Raw genomic sequence first — 21,299 nt, 5'->3', positions numbered from 1 at the left:
ACCAGGAGCGAGTTTTTACATTAACCGAAAATCTGGCAAAACTTCTTGATGGCTGTTGCAATTTGGCAAACCCAACATTGTCACGATTCTTCCACTTTACATAAATCATCCTGCATTTTCTATTCTTTTTTCCTACTGTTCATTGGGGAGCAAGCACCTTGAGACAAACTGAAAGCCCTGACAGGGACTTGAACCCTGGGCCCTCAGATTAAAAGTCTGATGCTCTACCGACTGAGCTACCAGAGCCCATTCTTAAACAGTCCTCATTGCTCACTTCAAACTCTCATATTGTACCTTTTGAATTTTCTTCATTGGTAATTCAGCCTCTCCTGCTCATTTTCCTCACAAGCAGAGCGGCAGCCTTCCTTTGGCTCCCTTCTCAAATTCTTCAGCTTGTACTTGCTTTTTACCAGTGACTTGTGATGTGACAACTGTTGTTACCCAGGGACCTGCACTGGTACTTCGAGACATTGAAGATTACATTTTGATTGGTGAGAGATGAGTGGGAAGCAACAGAGACACAGATTTTATTTTAGAGAAAGAATAAAGGGTGTCATCTGATGTTTGTTGTGGCAGAGCGTGAACGCAAGTAAACCCATCTAGTAAAGGAGCAAATTATGCAAATTGCAAAGTTTCAGGGTGTAAAAGTGTGTCTGCACCACATCTTCATGGAAAACGCCCCATCATTTATCCCGCCCGATTCGTTCTTGCTAACATGCAGCAACATAAATCGTTCAATATAAAAGCAAATTACTGTGGATGTGAAATCTGAAAAAAAAAACAGGAAATGATGGAAAATATCAGTGGGTCTGGCAGCATCTGTGATGAGAGAACCGAGCTAATATTTCGAGGCTGGGTCACTCTTCATCAGAGTAAAGCATTTAATCATTCAATCGTTGCTCACAGATATTGCTGAGAAACAGTCAAAATGTTCCTTCTGGAATTCCTCAGGTAAATCCTGTCATGCATCCAAAGGAAAATACTGTGGAAGCTGCGACTCTGCGTGCGAGTCTTAAAATGATAGGATTGAGGGTCAGAAAATGAGAGGATATCTTTGGAGCCAGACACAGTGTTAATGTTTAAAATCCGTGTGATCTTTACTCAGAGCTGAAGCGAGGAGTACATGCAATGGAGTAGGTGAGGAAAATGGAATTGCATGAAATATGGGAGCTATGGAAGGTTGAATAAAGTTTGACAAAAATCAAGGTAAAGCAAACTAGAAGTTCGGTGCCACAGATATTCTGCCAACGTGTTCTGCATTCACCATTGAATTGGGAACAATTCTTCACAGGCTCCAAGCTTTGACCCAAAGGCACTGCTGAGATTTGAACTCAGGATCTCCTGTTTACAAGACAGGCACTTTAACCATCTAAGCCACAGCACCAACCTTGATTGTGGGCTTGCAAGTTTAGAACAGATTTCAATTATTTTGATTAAACACCAGTATTGTTGATTTCTTATGCTGACTTTGAGAGTGCAAATTAAAATATTCATCTGCAATGGGCTTTTGAAAGTGTAAAAATTGCAGTAATATCTGAAAGTTATTAATTTATAGCAGTCCTGCAAGGAAAGAAGTAAACAAACAGGAAATATTTATGAATTTTGAAGTGATTAAACATGACCAGAAAACTATAGTGATATAATGCAGGACAAGACCAGGATCGAGTTTTTACATTAACTGAGAATCTAGCAAAACTTCTTGATGGCTGTTGCAATTTGGCAAACACAACATTGTCACGATTCTTCCACTTTTCATAAATCATCCTGCATTTTCTATTCTTTTTTCCTACTGTTCATTGGGGGACAGCGCCTTGAGACAAACTGAAAGCCCTGACAAGGACTTGAACCCTGGGCCCTCAGATTAAAAGTCTGATGCTCTATCGACTGAGCTACCAGGACCCATTCTTAAAAATTTCTCATTGCTCACTTCAAACTCTCATATTGTACCTTTTGAATTTCCTTATTTGGTAATTCAGCCTCTCCTGCACATTTTCCTCACAAGCAGAACGGCAGCCTTCCTTTCTCAAATTCTTCAGCTTGTACTTGCTTTTTACCAACATTGTCACGATTCTTCCACTTTTCATCAATCATCCTGCATTTTTAATTCTTTTTTCCTCCTGTTCATTGGGGAGCAAACGCCTTGAGACAAAATGAAAGCTGTGATAGGGACCTAAACCCTGGGCCCTCAGATTAAAAGTTTAATGTTCTACCGACTGAGCTACGAGGGCCCATTTGGAAACGTACCTCATTGCTCACTTCAAACTCTCATATTGCATCTTTTGATTTTTCTTATATGGTAATTCAGCCTCTCCTGCTCATTTTCCTCACAAGCAGAGCGGCAGCCTTCCTTTGGCTTCCTTTCTCAAATTCTTCAGCTTGTACTTGCGTTGCACCAGTGACTTGTGATGTGACAACTGTTGTTACCCAGGGACCTGCACTGGTACTTCGAGACATTGAAGATTACATTTAGTTTGGTAAGAAATGAGTGGGAAGCTACAGAGACACAGATTCTATTTTTAGAGATAGAATAAGGGGTGTCATCTGATGTTTGTTGTGGCAGAGCATGAACGCAAGTAAACCCATCTAGTAAAGGAGCAAATTATGCAAATTGCAAAGTTTCAGGGTGTAAAAGTGTGTCTGCACCACATCTTCATGGAAAACGCCCCATCATTTATCCCGCCCGATTCGTTCTTGCTAACATGCAGCAACATAAATCGTTCAATATAAAAGCAAATTACTGTGGATGTGAAATCTGAAAAAAAAACAGGAAATGATGGAAAATATCAGTGGGTCTGGCAGCATCTGTGAAGAGAGAACCGAGCTAATATTTCGAGGCTGGGTCACTCTTCATCAGAGTAAAGCATTTAATCATTCAATCGTTGCTCACAGATATCGCTGAGAAACAGCCAAAATGTTCCTTCTGGAATTCCTCAGGTAAATCCTGTCATGCATCCAAAGGAAAATACTGCGGAAGCTGCGACTCTGCGTGCGAGTCTAAAAATGATAGGATTGAGGCTCAGAAAATGAGAGGATATCTTTGGAGCCAGACACAGTGTTAATGTTTAAAATCCGTGTGATCTTTACTCAGAGCTGAAGCGAGGAGTACAAGCAATGGAGTAGGTGAGGAAAATGGAAGTTGCATGAAATATGGGAGCTGTGGAATGTTGAATAAAGTTTGACAAAAATCAAGGTAAAGCAAACTACAAGGTCGGTCCCATAGATATTTTACCAATGTGTCCTGCATTCACCATTGAATTGTGAGCATTTCTTCACAGGCTTCTTGCTTTGACCCAAAGGCACTGCTGAACTCAGGATCTCCTGTTTACTCGACAGGCGCTATAACCATCTAAGCCACAGCACCAACCTTGAAAGTGGGTTGACAAGTTTAGAACAGATTTCAATTATTTTGATTAAACATCAGTGTTGTTGATTTCTCATGCTGACTTTGAGCGTTCAAACTAAAATATTCATCTGCAATGGGCTTTTGAAACTGTAAAAAGTGCAGTTATTTCTGAAAGTTATTAATTTATAGCAGTTCTGCAGGAAGAAGTAAACAAACAGGAAATATTTTACGAATTTTGAAGTGATTAAACATGACCAGAAAACTATAGTGGCATAATGCAGGACATGACCAGGAGCGAGTTTTTACATTAACCGAAAATCTAGCAAAACTTCTTGATGGCTGTTGCAATTGGGCAAACACAACATTGTCACGATTCTTCCACTTTACATAAATAATCCTGCATTTTAAATGTTTTTTCCGACTGAGCTACCAGGGCCCATTCATAAAAATACCTGATTGCTCACTTCAAACTCTCATATTGTATCTTTTGAATTTTCTTCATTGGAAATTCGTCCTCTCCAGCTCATTTTCCTCACAAGCAGAGATCAGACAGTGTGTAACCCGGGAGGATGGAACCAGTGAGATCAGACCGTGTGTAACCCGGGGATGATGCAGGCAGTGAGATCAGACAGTGTGTAACCCGGGGAGAATGCAGGCAGTGAGATCAGACAGTGTGGAACCCGGGGAGGATGGAGCCAGTGAGATCAGACAGTGTGTAACCCGGGGAGGATGGAGCCAGTGAGATCAGACAGTGTGTAACCCGGGGAGGATGGAGTCAGTGAGATCAGACAGTGTGTAACCCGGGGAGGATCGGGCCAGTGAGATCAGACAGTGTGTAACTCAGGGAGGATGGAGCCAGTGAGATCAGACAGTGTGTAACCCGGGGAGGATCGGGCCAGTGAGATCAGACAGTGTGCAACCCGCGGAGGCTGGAGCCAGTGAGATCAGACATTGTGTAACCCGGCGAGGATGGAGTCAGTGAGATTAGACAGTGTGTTACCCAGGGAGGATGGAGCCAGTGAGATCAGACAGTGTGTAACCAGGGGAGGATGGAGACAGTGAGATCAGACAGTGTGTAACCCGGGGAGGATGGTGCCAGTGAGATCAGACAGTGTGTAACCCGGGGAGGATGGAGCCAGTGAGATCAGACAGTGTGTAACCCGGGGAGGAAGGAGCCAGTGAGATCAGTCAGTGTGCAACCCAGGGAGGATGGGGCCAGTGAGTTCAGACAGTGTGTAACCCGGGGAGGATGGAGCCAGTGGGATCGGACCTTGTGTAACCCGGGGAGGATGGAGTCAGTGAGATCAGACAGTGTGTAACCCGGGGAGGATGGAGTCAGTGAGATCAGACAGTATGTAACCCGGGGAGGATGGAGCCAGTGAGATCAGACAGTGTGTAACCCGGGGAGGATGGAGTCAGTGAGATCAGACAGTGTGTAACCCGGGGAGGATGGAGCCAGTGAGATCAGACAGTGTGTAACCCAGGGTGGATGGAGCCAGTGAGATCAGACGGTGTGTAACCCGGGGAGGATGGAGCCAGTGAGATCAGACAGTGTGTAACCCAGGGTGGATGGAGCCAGTGAGATCAGACAGTGTGTAACCCGGGGAGGATGGAGCCAGTGAGATCAGACAGTGTGTAACCCAGGGTGGATGGAGCCAGTGAGATCAGACAGTGTGTAACCCGGGGAGGATGGAGTCAGTGAGATCAGACGGTGTGTAACCCGGGGAGGATGGAGCCAGTGATATCGGACAGTGTGCAAACTGCCAAAGATGAAGCCAGAGAAATTGGATAGTGTGTCTCCCATGGAGCAACGGCGCACCTTCAATAAAACACACAGCGGTGGCGGCACTGTGGAGCAGGATTAGCTGTGCTGCCTCACAACGCTATTGACTTGGGTTCAACCCGGGCCTCGGGTCACTGGCCGCGTGGAGTTTGCACATTCTCCCCGTACCCCGCGTCTGCATGGGTCTCATCACCACAAAGCCAAACGGTGGGTAGATTGGCCACACTCAATTGCCCCTTATTTGCAAAAAAAAAAATTGGGTACCCTAATTTTAGAGGGAAAAAAAGAAGCACAGAGCCTTGCAGCGTGGGGCCCAGGCCATTATGTGTATGTTGGAAGGGTGGGGGCTGGAGAGAGAGAGAGATGCGGGGCACACTGCGAAGCTAATGTGTGGAAAGCCCATGAGAATACCCTAACGTTATTGTCAGTCTGAAATGTATGAATGTCTACGTTATCCATACTCAGTTAGTAATCTTCCACAGCCCTCTGGGGTGGGGGGGGGGGGGGGGGGGGGGGGGGGGGGTAGACAATTTCAAAGATTAACAGTCTTTTATGTGAAGAAATTCCGACTCACCTTGTTCCAAAGTGCCATTCATTATATTGTGAAATTGTGCCCCTCGACTCAACAAACTTGGGGAACATCTTATCTGCATCTACCCTGTCCTTTGATCTAAGGACTCTTTTGGTTTCAATGCGGTTACCTCCGATTCTTCGAACCTCGAGAGAATAGAGGCCGAGGTTGCCCAACCTGTCTCCCTAAAACAGTGATCTCCAGAATAAGTTTGCTGAACCGTTGTTACACTCCTTCTCTGGTGGCTTTACAAGGTACATGGTTAGCCACACCAAAGGTACTGGACAAGAGTAGCTGGGTTACAGTCAGGGGAAAGAAAACTGACAGGCAGACAGTGCAGGGATCCCTCGTGGCCGTTCCCCTTCAAAACAAGTATACCGTTTTGGATGCTGTTGGGGGGGATGAATTACCGGGGGAAGGCCCCAGCGGCCAGGTCTCTGGCACTGAGTCTGGCTCTGGGGAGAGAAGGGAAGGGGTTAGCATAGAAAAGCAATAACAATAGGAGATTCAATGGTTAGGGGAATAGATAGGAGGTTCTGTGGTCGCGAGCGAGACTCCCGAAAGGTATGTTGCCTCCCGGGTGCCAGGGCCAGGGATGTCTCTGATCGTGTCTTCAGGATCCTGAAGGGGGAGGGTGAGCAGCCAGAAGTCGTGGTGCACATTGGTACCAACGATGTAGGTAGGAAAAAGGGTGTGGAGGTAATAAACAAGTTTAGGGAGTTAGGCTGGAAGTTAAAGGCCAGGACAGACAGAGTTGTCATCTCTGGTTTGTTGCCGGTGCCACGTGATAGCGAGGCTAGGAATAGGGAGAGTGCAGTTGAACACGTGGCTGCAGGAATGGTGTAGGAGGGAGGGCTTCAGGTATTTGGATAATTGGAGCGCATTCTGGGGAAGGTGGGACCTGTACAAGCAGGACGGGTTGCATCTGAACCAGAGGGGCACCAATATCCTGGGGGGGAGGTTTTCTAGTACTCTTCGGGAGGGTTTAAACTAATTTGGCAGGGGAATGGGAACCGGATCTATAGTCCAGCAACTAAGGTAGACAATAGTCAGGACGCCAAAGCACGGAGTGATGAAGTGGGGAAGGTAACAATGACAAAGGAGAGTACTTGTAGGCAAGGAGATGGGTTGAAGTGTGTACACTTTAATGCAAGAAGCATCAGGAATAAGGTGGGTGAACTTAACGCATGGATCTGTACTTGGGACTACGATGTGGTGGCCATCACGGAAACTTGGATAGAAGAGGGGCAGAAATGGTTGTTGGAGGTCCCTGGTTATAGATGTTTCAACAAGATTAGGGAGGATGGTAAAAGAGGTGGGGGGGGGGGGGGGTGGCATTGTTAATTAGAGATAGTATAACAGCTGCAGAAAGGCAGTTCAAGGGGGATCTGCCTACTGAGGTAATATGGGTTGAAGTTAGAAATAGGAAAGGAGCAGTCACCTTGTTGGGAGTTTTCTATAGGCCCCCCAATAGCAGCAGAGATGTGGAGGAACAGATTGGGAAACAGATTTTGGAAAGGTGCAGAAGTCACAGGGTAGTAGTCATGGGCGACTTCAACTTCCCAAACATTGAGTGGAAACTCTTTAGATCGAATAGTTTGGATGGGGTAGTGTTTGTGCAGTGTGTCCAGGAAGCTTTTCTAACACAGTATGTAGATTGTCCGACCAGAGGGGAGGCCATATTGGATTTAGTGCTTGGTAACGAACCAGGGCAGGTGATAGATTTGTTAGTGGGGGAGCATTTTGGAGGTAGTGACCACAATTCTGTGACTTTCACTTTAGTAATGGAGAGGGATAGGTGCGAGCAACAGGGCAAGGTTTATAATTGGGGGAAGGGTAAATACAATGCTGCCAGACAAGAATTGAAGTGCAGAAGTTGGGAACATAGGCTGTCAGGGAAGGACACAAGTGAAATGTGGAACTTGTTCAAGGAACAGGTACTGTGTGTCTTTGATATGTATGGCAGGCAGGGAAGAGATGGTCGAGTGAGGGAACCATGGTTGACAAGAGAGGTTGAATGTCTTGTTAAGAGGAAGAAGGAGACTTATGTAAGGCTGAAGAAACAAGGTTCAGACAGGGCGCTGGAGGGATACAAGATAGCCAGGAGGGAACTGAAGAAAGGGATTAGGAGAGCTAGGAGAGGGCATGAAAAATCTTTGGCGGGTAGGATCAAGGAAAACCCCAAGGCCTTTTACACATATGTGAGAAATATGAGAATGACTAGAGCGAGGGTAGGTCCGATTAAGGACAGTAGCGGGAGATTGTATATTGAGTCTGAAGAGATAGGAGAGGTCTTGAAGAAGTATTTTTCTTCAGTATTTACAAACGAGAGGGGCCATATTGTTGGAGAGGACAGCGTGAAGCAGACTGATAAGCTTGAGGAGATACTTGTCAGGAAGGAAGATGTGTTGCGCGTTTTGAAAAACTTGAGGATAGACAAGTCCCCCGGGCCTGACGGGATATATCCAAGGATTCTATGGGAAGCAAGAAATGAAATTGCAGAGCCGTTGGCAATGATCTTTTCGTCCTCGCTGTCAACAGGGGTGGTGCCAGAGGATTGGAGAGTGGCGAATGTCGTGCCCCTGTTCAAAAAAAGGAATAGGGATAACCCTGGGAATTACAGGCCAGTTAGTCTTACTTCGGTGGTAGGCAAAGTAATGGAAAGGGTACTGAGGGATAGGATTTCTGAGCATCTGGAAAGGCATTGCTTGATTAGGGATAGTCAGCACGGATTTGTGAGGGGTAGGTCTTGCCTTACAAGTCTTATTGAATTCTCTGAGGAGGTGACCAAGCATGTGGATGAAGGTAAAGCAGTGGATGTAGTGTACATGGATTTTAGTAAGGCATTTGATAAGGTTCCCCATGGTAGGCTTATGCAGAAAGTAAGGAGGCATGGGATAGTGGGAAATTTGGCCAGTTAGATAACAAACTGGCTAACCGATAGAAGACAGAGAGTGGTGGTGGATGGTAAATATTCAGCCTGGATCCCAGTTATCAGTGGCGTACCGCAGGGATCAGTTCTGGGTCCTCTGCTGTTTGTGATTTTCATTAACGACTTGGATGAGGGAGTTGAAGGGTGGGTCAGTAAATTTGCAGATGATACGAAGATTGGTGGAGTTGTGGATAGTGAGGAGGGCTGTTGTCGGCTTCAAAGAGACATAGATAGAATGCAGAGCTGGGCTGAGAAGTGGCAGATGGTGTTTAACCCTGACAAGTGTGAGGTTGTCCATTTTGGAAGGACAAATCTGAATGCGGAATACAGGGTTAACGGTAGGGTTCTAGGCAATGTGGAGGAGCAGAGAGATCTTGGGGTCTATGTTCATAGTTCTTTGAAAGTTGCCACTCAAGTGGATAGAGCTGTGAAGAAGGCCTATGGTGTGCTAGCGTTCATTAGCAGAGGGATTGAATTTAAGAGCCGTGAGGTGATGATGCAGCTGTACAAAACCTTGGTCAGGCCACATTTGAAGTACTGCGTGCAGTTCTGGTCACCTCATTTTAGGAAGGATGTGGAAGCTTTGGAAAAGGTGCAAAGGAGATTTACCAGGATGTTGCCTGGAATGGAGAGTAGGTCATACGAGGAAAGGTTGAGGGTGCTAGGCCTTTTCTCATTCGAACGGAGAAGGATGAGGGGCAAATTGATAGAGGTTTATAAGATGATCAGGGGAATAGATAGAGTAGACAGTCAGAGACTTTTTCCCCGGGTGGAACACACCATTACAAGGGGACATAAATTTAAGATAAATGGTGGAAGATATAGAGGGGATGTCAGAGGTAGGTTCTTTACCCAGAGAGTAGTGGGGGCATGGAATGCACTGCCTGTGGTAGTAGTTGAGTCGGAAAAGTTAGGGACCTTCAAGCGGCTATTGGATAGGTACTTGGATTAGGGTAGAATAATGGAGTGTAGGTTAACTTCTTAAGGGCAGCACGGTAGCATTGTGGATAGCACAATTGCTTCACAGCTCCAGGGTCCCAAGTTCGATTTCGACTTGGGTCACTGTCTGTGTGGAGTCTGCACATCATCCCCGTGACTGCGTGGGTTTCCTCCGGGTGCTCCGGTTTCCTCCCACAGTCCAAAGATGTGCAGGTTGGGTGGATTGGCCATGAAAAATTGTCCAAAATTCTATGATTAACCTAGGACAAAAGTTCGGCGCAACATCGTGGGCCGAAGGGCCTGTTCTGTGCTGTATTTCTCTATCTCTATCTCTAATCTAAAATGAACGGCCTGAGAATGTGGCGAAGCCATATTCAATCAGAATTAAATTGAAAAAGCAACAATTCACAAAACAGCGATGAGGAGGTTGGAAAGTGAGTTGAGCTGAGTTGGTTTTGCAGGGAGCCGACATTGACAAATGGACAGAATGGCCAACAGCAGAGTTACAAACATGATGTCATTTGTTTCCACTCAAATAATAATTGAAATGAATTGGGCCAGGTAAATAGAACAGCCACATTTCCGAATACAGAGTGTCTGAAAAGAGACTCTGATGTTAGGGATTTAATGACAGAATGGTCAATCAGAATGAATGCCACCTCTGAAACAGTATACATTCTCCAGGGGACTGCGTGGATCTCACCCTCAAAACACAAAGATGTAGGGATAGGCCAGGCTACATTTCTCCTTAATTGAAAACAATTTGGGTACAGTAACTTTATATTTATATGAATTTTAAAGTTATATGAAAAATCTCTGAGACAGTATGAGATCAAGCGATAGGAGTCATGATGTTTACTGGAAAATTCCCATCGCTGTTTAACACACCTTCCAATTATTAGAATGTGTCCAGTCAATGAGGAATAATGTGGTTCAATTAAATCCCGATGCCTCAACGCACATTACCTCAACAGAGAATTGTCACAGATGTCGTAATCTGTGTGTTAAACGTTTCAGAAAAAAAACAATCTGAATAATTTTGCAATGTCAGTATCTCCATGGAGATCCTGGAGTGTATAAAGTTAGAGCAAAAGGAATATATCACCCAGACTTTAATACAAAACACAGTCGACTGCTCAAAGGGACAGATTGAATTGGCGCAAAAATGCATCGACCAATTCAATGGGTCAGAAAAATATTTTATACGATTCTTGCAATTGTTGGTGTGCCAGGTAAGTACCACAGATAAATTTTGTTAATTAAGCCCGTATATGCGGTGTTTGTGCTATTATTCTGTGGATGAATTCTTATTATGGTAACTTTGGTCGAATTATTACAGTTATACACTCACACTTCAATTATATGAATACAATAAATTTTGGGAATTCTCCGTGTGGTTATATTCTGCTGCATCTACTGCTCCAGGTTACAATTGTTGCATTCAGTGTAATGTTATGTCCCGTTGAATCAAATAGCGAAGCGGAAACCAATTAGAAGAACATCGTAGCTTTGTGAAGAAGGCATTTAAGGTTCCCTGTCGCTGCAGAATTCTACTGAAGCAGGTGACTAAATGTCGCGGATCACCTAACCACAGTGCCTATGTCTTATTCTGTATCAGTGTTTATCAATCTAAAATTTCACCCAGATTACTAACTTGGACTCAGCACATGAAAACAATGATATGCGTTTCACTGGATATCTGACATTGTACAATTGTATTCAGAGTTTGACACCGTCTTGCACTTACTCCAAGTAGAGTTAATTACAGCACTTTCTGGTCCTGATCGATGTCGTTCCGAAAGGTAGTGTTGAGCGCATTGGGTTATGTGCAGTCTTTTTATAAATAATCAATCAGAATATCACAAACATACACTGATAACTATAATTAATTAAAACTCAAGTTACAGGTTTCACAGCAGGGAAATACGTCCGGAAATGGTTTCAATGTGTCTTCAGGATCGATCCGAGCTCCTCTGACCTCCATTCCATTCTCACACAAGTAAAAACTTTGCTTCTTCTGAAATGTTTTTCATCCCAACTACCCTAATCAGTAGCATATCCACATTCTCACCACTTTCGGAGTAAAACATTCTCTCTTGATCAATTTTGTGGATTTATGTGGATTTTAGCCTCATATTTCTGTAATTCAGAATTGGACACATGCGCACAGTCTCAGGTAACCTCTCCATATTTCCATTCTCAAACCTCTTTGGAATTGTAAAGACCACCATTAGCTCTCACATCAGTCTTCTCTCTGCAAGGCGCATATTTCCCGTTAATTCTCGCCTCATCGTTCTGTTATTTTGTTCAGACAGATGATGTGTACGTGTGTCACATTCTCAACAATTTGTATTGTGATGGGGAGCACGTTGAGTGGCTTCAATTGCAGGTCCGTAAAAATAATTCAGTCTGTCTTCTTGTGAACCAGCAGCAATGAACTCCAGTGCTTTGAAAACATTTACATTTACAGCGATAGGTTTGCAGGCGTACTTCTTACGAAGTGTAATAACTAATGCATCTGTTACCACGTACCACTATCACTCTCAATGATCCGAGATGAATGTCATCTCTCTGATGAACTGCCACTGATCTGGGGGTTGGTGTCCGATTCGAGGGAGGGATTTAAAGGTGAATTTGAATGCCAGCTGAAATCATGGTTGAAATTTGTTAACCTCTGATATTTATAACTCACCATTATTGAATATCAAATTCCACGCTGTGTATACTCAGAAAATGATTTTTTTGTCATGAAATTTGCTTGCCTTTCCATACAGTTAACGGAGTCGCAATCGTGATCCTGTCCCATGGAAATATTGGCCTCTCCACCTGCACCACTCGATACTTGGTGGCAATGGCGATGGCGGATCTACTGGTCATTATCACTGATGTTATTTTCAACCGAATCAATAGTTATTATTTTCCAATAAGTCTCCTCAGAATCACCCCTGTGTGCAGTGTTATCCATGTCCTGAACCGTGCGACCATAGACTGTTCTGTTTGGTTTACCGTCGCATTCACTTTTGATCGATTTGTCGCCATTTGCTGGCTGAAGCTGAAATCGAAATATTGCAGCAAGAGAACAGCGGCGGTGATACTGGCAACAACCGGCATTTTGCTCTGTTTAAAAAATATTCCCATCTATTTCAGATTTAAGCCCACGTTTATCGTCTACAATGTACCATTCTACTGTTCTAACAAACCAAGCTATTTTACTGACCCGAGATGGATTGGTTTCCGCAAGTTTGAGAAGATACTAACCCCATTGATACCATTCGGGTTAATTCTGTTGCTTAATGCTTTGACAGTCAATCACATTTTGGTGGCCAGTCGAGTCCGTAAAACACTGAGGGGTCAGAGCAAGACAGAGAATCACCATGACCCAGAGATGGAGAGCAGAAAGAAGTCTATTGTTTTAATCTTCAGCATATCCGGCAGCTTCATACTCCTGTGGTTGGTGTACATTTTATATATTTTTAATGCAGCAAGCGGATTAGATGACGATGATTTTTATACCTTTGAGAACATCGCTTATATGCTGCGGAATTTAAGTTGCTGCACAAACACATTTATTTATGTGACAACTCAGTCCAAATTCAGAGAGTATTTGAAGAAGGCGGTGAAATATCCGTTTGCATCAATTATTAAATTAATTAATAAAGACAAAAATGGAAAGCAGCTCAAAGATCCAGAGTTGTGGAGCAAGAGGTGACTGCAGAAGGACTAAAAGAAAAGGTCAGTAGGTTTAAAAACATCAAAGTGTGTTCAGGGGAAGAGGAACAGAGTGACAGAGGATCAGAAAAAGATTAGCAGCAGGTATGTCAAACACCGAGCAGCAGTGAGTCCGGAGGAAGTCAGACACTCAGGGGACCTGAAATAAAGGAGCCAAAGTGATCTGACACAGTGTTGAGCAGTGGTCCAAACACAAAGGAAGATTTCAGATCACCTGCGGTAACCCTGCAGCGGAGTCACAGACAGCAGAGGGCAGAGGGACGATGGCGACAGATGATATGTGGATTCGCGGTTATAAGGTAACAGGAGTATCCAGGGGGGCGAGGAAGCAGAAACAAAGGATGAGAGATGATCGTTGGGATAGTGTACATAATGGGGCCAGGAGGATAATCAGAAAACTCCCCAAACGGACAGGAGGTAAAACAGTGAACACGGTCTTCCCAACTCCTCCTCTGGCTCCATTCCCATCTCCTGATACCTTCTCAACATACAAGAAAAATCGTTCGTACAAAGACAAAAGTGTGAAACTGAATAAAGCTTGCTTGGGCAAAATACTACTTTAATATTTTGTCTCCGTCCTTCTGCCCACCCGTCTGTCCGTCCATCTATTCATCCTTCCGCCCCTCCCTCTTTCTGCCCATTCCACCCTCCGTCTGTCCCTCCGTCCATTTCTCCCTCCCTCTCTCCCTCCCTCTGCCTGTCCCTCCCAGTCATGCAGGACATCGATGAGACCACCTCTGGGCTGGATGGCATTGGTCTCATTATCTGAGGAACGATGCAAATGCATCAGAAACAGTTTGGAGACATTTCACTGGCAGAATAACAGGACTGGGCGAATTGTTTGATGAGGAAAACTGGGCGAAGTTAGGTTTGCATCCAGTAGAGTTTAAAAGACTGAAGGACGACTTGATGGAATATTTTAAGATCCTGAGGGGTATTTACTGGGTGGATTTGGAAAGGATGTTTCCTCTTGTGGGAGAATCTGGAACTAGAGGCCAATTATAAAATAAGTGAGTCGGACTGTTCTATCCTTCCAGTGAATCATGGATCAACTGATTTGAACCTGACCCTACATAAGAACATAAGAACTAGGAGCAGGAGTAGGCCATCTGGCCCCTCGAGCCTGCTCCGCCATTCAATTAGATCATGGCTGATCTTTTGTGGACTCAGCTCCACTTTCCGGCCCGAACACCATAACCCTTAATCCCTTTATTCTTCAAAAAACTACCTATCTTTACCTTAAAAACATGTCATGAAGGAGCCTCAACTGCTTCACTGGGCAAGGAATTCCATAGATTCACAACCCTTTGGGTGAAGAAGTTCCTCCTAAACTCAGTCCTAAATCTACTTCCCCTTATTTTGAGGCTATGTCCCCTAGTTCTGCTGTCACTCGCCAGTGGAAACAACCTGCCCGCATCTATCCTATCTATTCCCTTCATAATTTTAAATGTTTCTATAAGATCCCCCCTCATCCTTCTAAATTCCAACGAGTACAGTCCCAGTCTACTCAACCTCTCCTCATAATCCAATCCCTTCAGCTCTGGGATTAACCTAGTGAATCTCCTCTGCACACCCTCCAGCGCCAGTACGTCCTTTCTCAAGTAAGGAGACCAAAACTGAACACAATACTCCAGGTGTGGCCGCACTAACACCTTATACAATTGCAACATAACCTCCCTAGTCTAAAACTCCATCCCTCTAGCAATGAAGGACAAAATTCCATTTGCCTTCTTAATCACCTGTTGCACTTGTAAACCAACCTTCTGTGACTCATGCACTAGCACACCCAAGTCTCTCTGAACAGCGGCATGCTTTAATATTTTATTGTTTAAATAATAATCCCGTTTGCTGTTATTCCTACCAAAATGGATAACCTCACATTTGTCAACATTGTATTCCATCTTCCAGACCCGAGCCCATTCACTTAACCTATCCAAATCCCTCTGCAGACTTCCAGTATCCTCTGCACTTTTCGCTTTACCACTCATCTTAGTGTCATCTGCAAACTTGGACACATTGCCCTTGGTCCCCAACTCCAAATCATCTATGTAAATTGTGAACAATTGTGGGCCCAACACGGATCCCTGAGGGACACCACTAGCTACTGATTGCCAACCAGAGAAACACCCATTTATCCCAACTCTTTGCTTTCTATTAATTAACCAATCCTCTATCCATGCAACTACTTTACCCTTAATGCCATGCATCTTTATCTTATGCAGCAACCTTTTGTGTGGCACCTTGTCAAAGGCTTTCTGGAAATCCAGATATACCACATCCATCGGCTCCCCGTTATCTACTGCACTGGTAATGTCCTCAAAAAATTCCACTAAATTAGTTAGGCATGACCTGCCTTTTACGAACCCATGCTGCGTCTGCCCAATGGGACAATTTCTATCCAGATGCCTCGCTATTTCTTCCTTGACATTCTTGACATTCCCCTTGAAAATCAAGGATGTATCCAGCTCAGCCTTAAAAACACTCAAAGACCACCTCTATTGCCTTTAGAGGATGAGAGTTGAAAGACTCAAATCCAAATGAGCTCCACCTTAGATTTAAACAGTAACCCGAGATCCAAATTCTCTGACAAGAGGAAACGTCCTCTGTATATCTACACGGTCAACAACCCTCTGGATCTTAAAAAGATTTGATCAAGGCGGCTCTTACTCTTCTAAACTCTAATGGGTAGAAACCTAACAACTCAAAGCTTTCCTCATCAGACACCCACTCATTCCTGTTATTAGTCCAGTAAAGCTTCCCTGAACTGCATCTAATGAATTTTCATTTTTCCTGAAATACGGAGCCATATACCGTGCACTCCAAAGTCAGTCTCACCGATGCTTTCCGCAAGTGGAGTATTACATCCTGGCTTTTGGAAACAGCTGCCTCCCAACAGGCAATCGCATTTTGTTACATTCCTCATAACTTCCTGTACACATATACTAACCTTTTGTGATTCATGCACTAGGACACCCAGCTCCCTCTGCATCTCAGTGTTCTGCAATCTCTGACCAATTAGATGATTAGCTTAATTTTTATTTGTCTTCAAAAATGGAAAACTGTTTTTCTTCCACATTGCACCCATCTGCCAGATCTTTGCCCACTCACTTTACCCAACCATGACTGTCTGCAGCCTCCTTATGTCCTCTTCTGAAATTACTTCCTTACCTACATTTCTGTGGTTAGCTAACTTCACAAAAGTACCTTCAGTCCGTTCATCCAAGTCCGTTAAAAGAAACTCTAAAAATTACCAGCACTGATCCCTGTGCACATTACCCGTCACATTCTGCCAACCAGAAAATGATCCATTTATGTAAAATCTCTATTTCCTGTTGGGGAATCAATCTTCTATCCACGATGAAAGGTTACTTCGTCATGAGTTTCTATTTTCCACAATAACCTTTAAAGAACACCTCATCAAATTCCTTCCAAGAATCTCAGTGCAGTACAGTTCCTCTCTATCCACAGCACATTGTTCCATGAAAGAAGCAATAAGCTGTTTAAATGCGATTTCTCTTTCACAAAACCGTACTGATGGTGCCTGACTGTCTCGATTATTTCTAGGTGCCATGCGATAACATATTAAACAATAGTTTATAATCTGTTCCCTCTGATTTCTTTTGAGTTACCTGATCTGCAGTTTCCTGTCTTCTGTCTCCCGACATTTCTGAATAGAGGCGTTATATTTGTTATCTTCCAATCTAATGGAAACTTTCCCTAATTTAAGGGATTTTGTAAAATTAACAGCAATGCATCAACTATCTCACTGGTCACTTCTCTCCATCATTTCGTATGTGGTGCATTTGGGTCCCAGGATGTGTCTGCCCGCAGACACAACAATGTTCTCAATTCCACTTCCCTGGTGAGAGTTATTTTTCTGAGTCCCCGATCTATGGACTGAATTAGTCAATTGATTTGTTAGTGCTGGGGTAGATCTGGAGTATTACTAAACAAATCAAGACAGCGGAAGTTTTTTGTCATCAGCACCTTTCACAAGAATACCTGTAAGGACACAACAACAATTTGTACAGAAAGAGAAGATAATACTGATTGGTTGCGCAGTTTTCTCATGGCACTCCGTCACCAATGCTCAAGAAACTAGAATCAAAGCTTTGCCCCCTGTAAATCTCGAAACTCTTTGCTGCCCACCTTCTAACGCCGCCTCCCTCCCTTTATCAGCGGCAGAACCTGGCTGCGTGGTAAGGTCCGCAGTCCAAGTGGGAGGTGAGAGATCCGGGGCTGCGAGTGATGGGCAATGAGAGGTAATGGTTTCCCTCAGCCTTTGTTGTTGGCTGCGCACCGTCCCCATGCCTCCCCCCTGGAATACAGTTCCAAATACGCTGTGCGTAAATCCTCCCTATCTCTTTCACGTTCCGGAGTCCTACAGAAATGAATGGCGTTGGAAGGTCTTCCAGACCATATAATACTAACAAGTTGTATTAGCTCCTCTAGTCCACACAGCCCTGCCTACCTCCGCAACACCGTCCAGCACCTATAATCCTACATTTATTTGCCATCTCCTCCTGATGCTATAACACTCCATTCCTTTGTAACCGACTGCATTCCCGACAATTTCCTCGTCTCAGCAAACTGCTGGATCCCTAAATATCCTATCTTATTTTTAGCGTCGTCCCAACCACTTCTATCTCTGTGATATCTTCCAACTCATCCAACTCTCCCTGTATCTGTAAACTCGTCAAGGCCCTACCACTCTCCCTGAATCTGCATAACCTCCTGCAACCCCTTCAAATCTTCCTTTATCTGTAGGCCTCCTCTAGCCTCTCCACTCTTTCTGTATCTTTCTAACCTCCGCTGCTCACCACAACTCTCACACTCTCTGTACCCTTCCGAGTCCTGACAACCATCCAGGATATCTGTGCATCGCCATTATGCCTCCCCATATCTTCATCACTAATCGCTCCACCATTGGAGGGCATTCCTGCAGCAGTTTGACAAACAAGCCCTGGGATTCCATCTGCAACAACCTCAACCTCTTCCTTGCTGTCATATAGTGAGCATCATAACATCCTTCTCTCCACCATAACACGTCCTTACAATCGGTATAAAGATTATACTGTTTATAAATTTCCTGAGGAGTCTTAAAATGTTTTACTGCAAGAAATTAGTCCAATCAATATTCGCTGTTTTCAACTGAAACCGTCTGTACCTCTTATCTCTCTCTCTCTTCCTGTCTCCCATTATCTCTGACACTTGTGTATCTCTCTGACGCGTTCATTCTCCCGCTATCATTATCCCACTATCTCTTTCTCACCTGTCCATTTTGTGTCTCACATTCCACATGATTCTTTCCATCTGTTTTCCATGCAGCCACATTTCCACTCGTCTTACCTTCAGGTTTCACCGCCTGCTTTTTAAAACACATTTTCTCTCTTTCTCTTTCTCGTATATCTTTCTTTTCTCTGATTCTTCACCTCTGTCCGTCTGCCCATATCTCGATTCTCTTTCTCTAGTTCTCTGTTCTGTTTTCTCCCCCTTCATTTCTCTCCTCCCCTCCCTGTTTACTCCCTCTCTTTCTCTCCTCTGACTCCTCTCTCAATCTGCCTCGATCACATTTTTCCTTTCAATTTGTATCCGTCCCTGTTCAGTTCTACCTTTTCTATTGACTGTATTTCTCGTTTACTCATTGCTGACGAATTCCCACCTCTTCCATCCCCCCCGCACCCCCCCCCCCCCCCCCCCCCACTCCATCATCCTGCACTGCTCCCTATCCTTTCCAAATTCACTCAGCTTTATCCTCTGCCCTGCGGGCGCTCTTTTGTCTCTGTCTCGCAACTCTCTCTTCTCACATTTCTTCCCCTTCTCCCAATAACGTCTATAGCTATATTTATCACTCCACACCTCTCAGTCACTCACCGCTACATCGCTCCCTTATATTTATCTCTCTCCTCTTGCTATTTTATCCCTTTCTCTTGTTTTCTCTCTCTCCACCTTAGTCTGTGTTCGGATCCTAATGATAATAATGTTTTGGAGGGCATGTCTCCGTGCCGTAGGTTCTATGAATCTATTAAAAGGCATTTGGTCAGATACGTGGATAGGAAAGGTTAAGAGGGCTCCGGGCCAAATGTCGCTTAGATGGACGTTTTGATTGTCATGGACCAGTTTCGGCCGAAGGGCCTGGATCCATGTCGTAGATTCTATGATTCGAACTCGCCAGTACACTCAAGAGGAAGCTGCCAACACTCATCACAAATATGCCCAAGACTTTATGGCACTGCTGGGAAAAAAGCAGAAACTACTTTCAGCTGGAGAAACCTCAGCATTCACAAATTGCTCGAAATAAATCATACTTTGGACACACCGTTGAAACAATGGGTACGTTTACTAACTTCCAAGGCATTCATTCCTCTTTCAAAGGTTTGAGAACCACTTCCCGCTGGGAGGTGATCGTCCTTCAGTAATGCAGTGCCTATGTCTATTTACTTTCACTCCCAAGAAAACAACAAAATATTCAACATTACTTCTCATACTGTGGGCATTTGCGCTTTGGCCTTTTATCTCCTCAGCATCTTTGAAATCTGCAAGTCCCTAATCTGCCCTTGACTTATATGTCCCACTGCTAGGATGTTTGCTGTGCAGATCCATCTGTGTGATTATGTTGGCTGACCCCCATTGGGGATATCTGACTACACCCAAAAATATCCTCCACCAGCCAAAACCTTCCTATTTAGCCACCTGTGTGGCATTTCCCCCTGATTTCTGACAGCTACAAAAACATTGCAACTGTGTTAACTCTTGCTTATATTACTTTGTCTGGATAGGCTTTCTTTCTCCATTATGATGTGTCGGCTTTTACCGCCTTGACCTCCATCCGTCTGTTGAAGTGTGTCCAGGCGAGGAATACTAAATCACCTGAATATGCTATCTTAGGCCATAAGACCAAAAGACGTGCAAGCAGAATTAAGCCATTCAGCCCATCGAGCCTGTCCCGCCAGTCATAAATCCATAGAATCCATACAGTGCAGAAGGATGCCAACTGGCCCATCGAGGCTGCACTGGCCCTTCGTTAGAGCACCCTACTCAAGCCCACGCCTCTACGCTATCCTTTTAAGCCACCTATTCTTTTGGACACGGTGATAATTTGTCATTGCCAATCCATCTAACCTGCACATCTTTGGGCCGTGGGAGGAAACCGGAGCACCCTGAGGAAGCCCACGCAGACACGAGGCGAAAGAGCAAACTCAAAGCAGGCACTCAGCAGAGGCCAGAATTGAACTGGGGTCTCTGAAGCTGTGAGGCCTTTTAATAGAGTTGTGAACTCTCAATACCTTCACTCTATCTCGGCCTCCCAGTCTTCTGTAAGTTTCAATGAGATCGCCCCTCATCCTTCCAAACTGCATCGAGTACTGACCCGGAATCCACAACTGCTCCTCATATAACAAGTCCTTCATTCCGGGGATCATTCTTGTGAACCTCATCCGGACCCTCTCCAAGGCCAGCACAGCCTTAGATACGGGTCAGAAACTGTTGACAGTACTCCAGTTAGGGTCTGACCAGGGCTAAATAGCCTCAATAGAACATCACTGCTCTTGTATTCTAGCCCGAGTGGCATGAAGGCTAACATTGCATTTGCCTTCCTAACTGCCATCTGAACCTGCATGTCAATCTTAAGAGAATTCTGAACTAGGACGCCCAAGTCCCAGTGTGCTTCTGATTGCAGAAGCCATTTAGAAAACAGTCAATGCTTCTATTGTTCTGAACAATGTGCACATCACACATTTCTATATTGTATTCACTCTTCCACTCATTGCCCAGTCCCCAGACTTGTACACGTCCTTCTGAAGATTCCTGGCAAATCATATAACTCGGGTTGTACATAAGGCTTTAAACTAAATAGCGGTGGTGTGTGTGTGTGTGGGTGGGTGTGGGGGGGTGGGGGGGGGGGGGGGTAGTCAATTGTACGGAAGAATACAAAAGCTCTGCTTCATCAACAACCTGTCCCTCGACATATCTTTGAATCATCTTCAAACTTTCCAACAATACC

At 44.5% G+C, this 21,299-nt stretch overlaps 1 protein-coding gene and 3 non-coding genes across 4 annotated transcripts in view; 1 reads left to right on the top strand and 3 right to left on the bottom strand.

Moving 5' to 3' along the window:
* The window catches only part of LOC119967855 (probable G-protein coupled receptor 139), a 150,318-nt gene extending 136,509 nt beyond the window's left edge, over nt 1–13,809 (top strand). Inside the window, exon 2 of the mRNA XM_038800900.1 lies at nt 12,343–13,809. Coding sequence (XP_038656828.1) covers nt 12,420–13,277 — 858 coding nt within the window. The 5' untranslated portion in view covers nt 12,343–12,419 and the 3' untranslated portion in view covers nt 13,278–13,809. The remainder of the gene's footprint in view (nt 1–12,342) is intronic.
* On the bottom strand, nt 174–246 carry trnak-uuu. Its single transcript has one exon. It is a non-coding gene; the product is annotated as a tRNA-Lys (tRNA).
* On the bottom strand, nt 1,311–1,384 carry trnat-ugu. Its single transcript has one exon. It is a non-coding gene; the product is annotated as a tRNA-Thr (tRNA).
* Nucleotides 1,827–1,899, bottom strand: trnak-uuu. The gene has a single exon. It is a non-coding gene; the product is annotated as a tRNA-Lys (tRNA).
* Nucleotides 13,810–21,299: the final 7,490 nt, after the last annotated feature.

Source organism: Scyliorhinus canicula, chromosome 6, assembly GCF_902713615.1.
Source record: "Scyliorhinus canicula chromosome 6, sScyCan1.1, whole genome shotgun sequence".
In the NCBI taxonomy this organism is placed as follows: Eukaryota; Metazoa; Chordata; class Chondrichthyes; order Carcharhiniformes; family Scyliorhinidae; genus Scyliorhinus; species Scyliorhinus canicula.
This window is presented reverse-complemented; position numbering and strand designations above follow the sequence as displayed.